Source organism: Fukomys damarensis, unplaced genomic scaffold (genome assembly GCF_012274545.1).
Source record: "Fukomys damarensis isolate Sample0158 unplaced genomic scaffold, DMR_v1.0_HiC HiC_scaffold_19, whole genome shotgun sequence".
Classification (NCBI taxonomy): Eukaryota; Metazoa; Chordata; class Mammalia; order Rodentia; family Bathyergidae; genus Fukomys; species Fukomys damarensis.
Genome location: NW_022900931.1, coordinates 64,999,772 through 65,000,688, shown reverse-complemented (window position 1 = coordinate 65,000,688; position 917 = coordinate 64,999,772). Strand labels below are relative to the sequence as shown.

Here is a 917-nt window from a genome sequence, read left to right as displayed (position 1 = left end):
GGGCCCTGGATTGGGTGGGCAGAAGTCGATGTCACCCAGCGGCGAGAGGGCTGGCCGGGAACGGCAGCTGGACACCAGGTCAGGCAGGCGCCGGGGGTTGAGGCGGATGTCAGCAGGGACGTCAGCCTTGTCTTCGTCAGCCTCGAACTCGTACTCCTGGGCGTACAGCTTCTTGGGAGTCTGGAAAGGTGGGTCTCGGCGCCGCAGCAGGTGGAAAGAGGATGTCTTGAGCAGCTTCTTTGGCTTGGTTGAGCAGAAGATGGGCGAGGTGAGGCCGCCCTTGGGCTCCGAGGTGGATGGGGGAGGTGGTGGTGGAGGAGGAGGAGGTGGTGGAGCCCCCTGGTGTGGGCCACTCTGGATCAGGCCTAGCGGCTCAGCGTTGACGGTGGAAGGCAGCTCGGGGGGCTTGTTGGGGTCCAGGCCCAGGCCTGGTGTCTCAGGCCCAGCTCCAGATGCCCGACCAGGGCAGTAGGACCCATAGGGATCATAGGCAGGGGGTCCCTGAGGTGGCCCAACTGCCTTGGGATCTTCCTCGTCCTCCGGCGGCCCAGTCTTGCCATAGTCATCCGCTGCCCCTCCACCAAACATCTCCTCCATGGTGGGAAAGAAGCTGCGCTCCTCGTCCTGGAGCAAGGAGTCGGGGAAGCAGATGGAGGTGAGAGGCACAAAGCGTGGGGCCTTGGTGCCCTGTGGGCTGGGGCTTCGGTAGGCTCCGGCAGGATCTTTGCCCTCTGAGTTAGGCGGGCCCACACTGGCATCACCAGGCCCTGGGGGCAGCGGCTCCAGGGCCCCAAGCAATTCCTGCATGGCACCAGGAGGCTCCAAGCTGTCCTCAGGTCGCAGGCGGGGGCTGGGTGCCGCAGGCTCCAGGCTGTGGCCACGGAGGTGGGCCTCCAGCTGGAGAGGCATGGGTGGTG

The 917-nt window shown here is 65.8% G+C and overlaps 1 protein-coding gene across 1 annotated transcript in view; it reads right to left on the bottom strand.

The window, feature by feature from the left end:
• Prr12 (proline rich 12) overlaps positions 1-917 on the bottom strand; it is a gene marked incomplete at its 5' end in the record, with an annotated part of 23,617 nt that overhangs the window by 18,828 nt on the left and 3,872 nt on the right. Inside the window, one exon of the mRNA XM_033766019.1 lies at positions 15-917. Coding sequence (XP_033621910.1) covers positions 15-917 — 903 coding nt within the window. The remainder of the gene's footprint in view (positions 1-14) is intronic.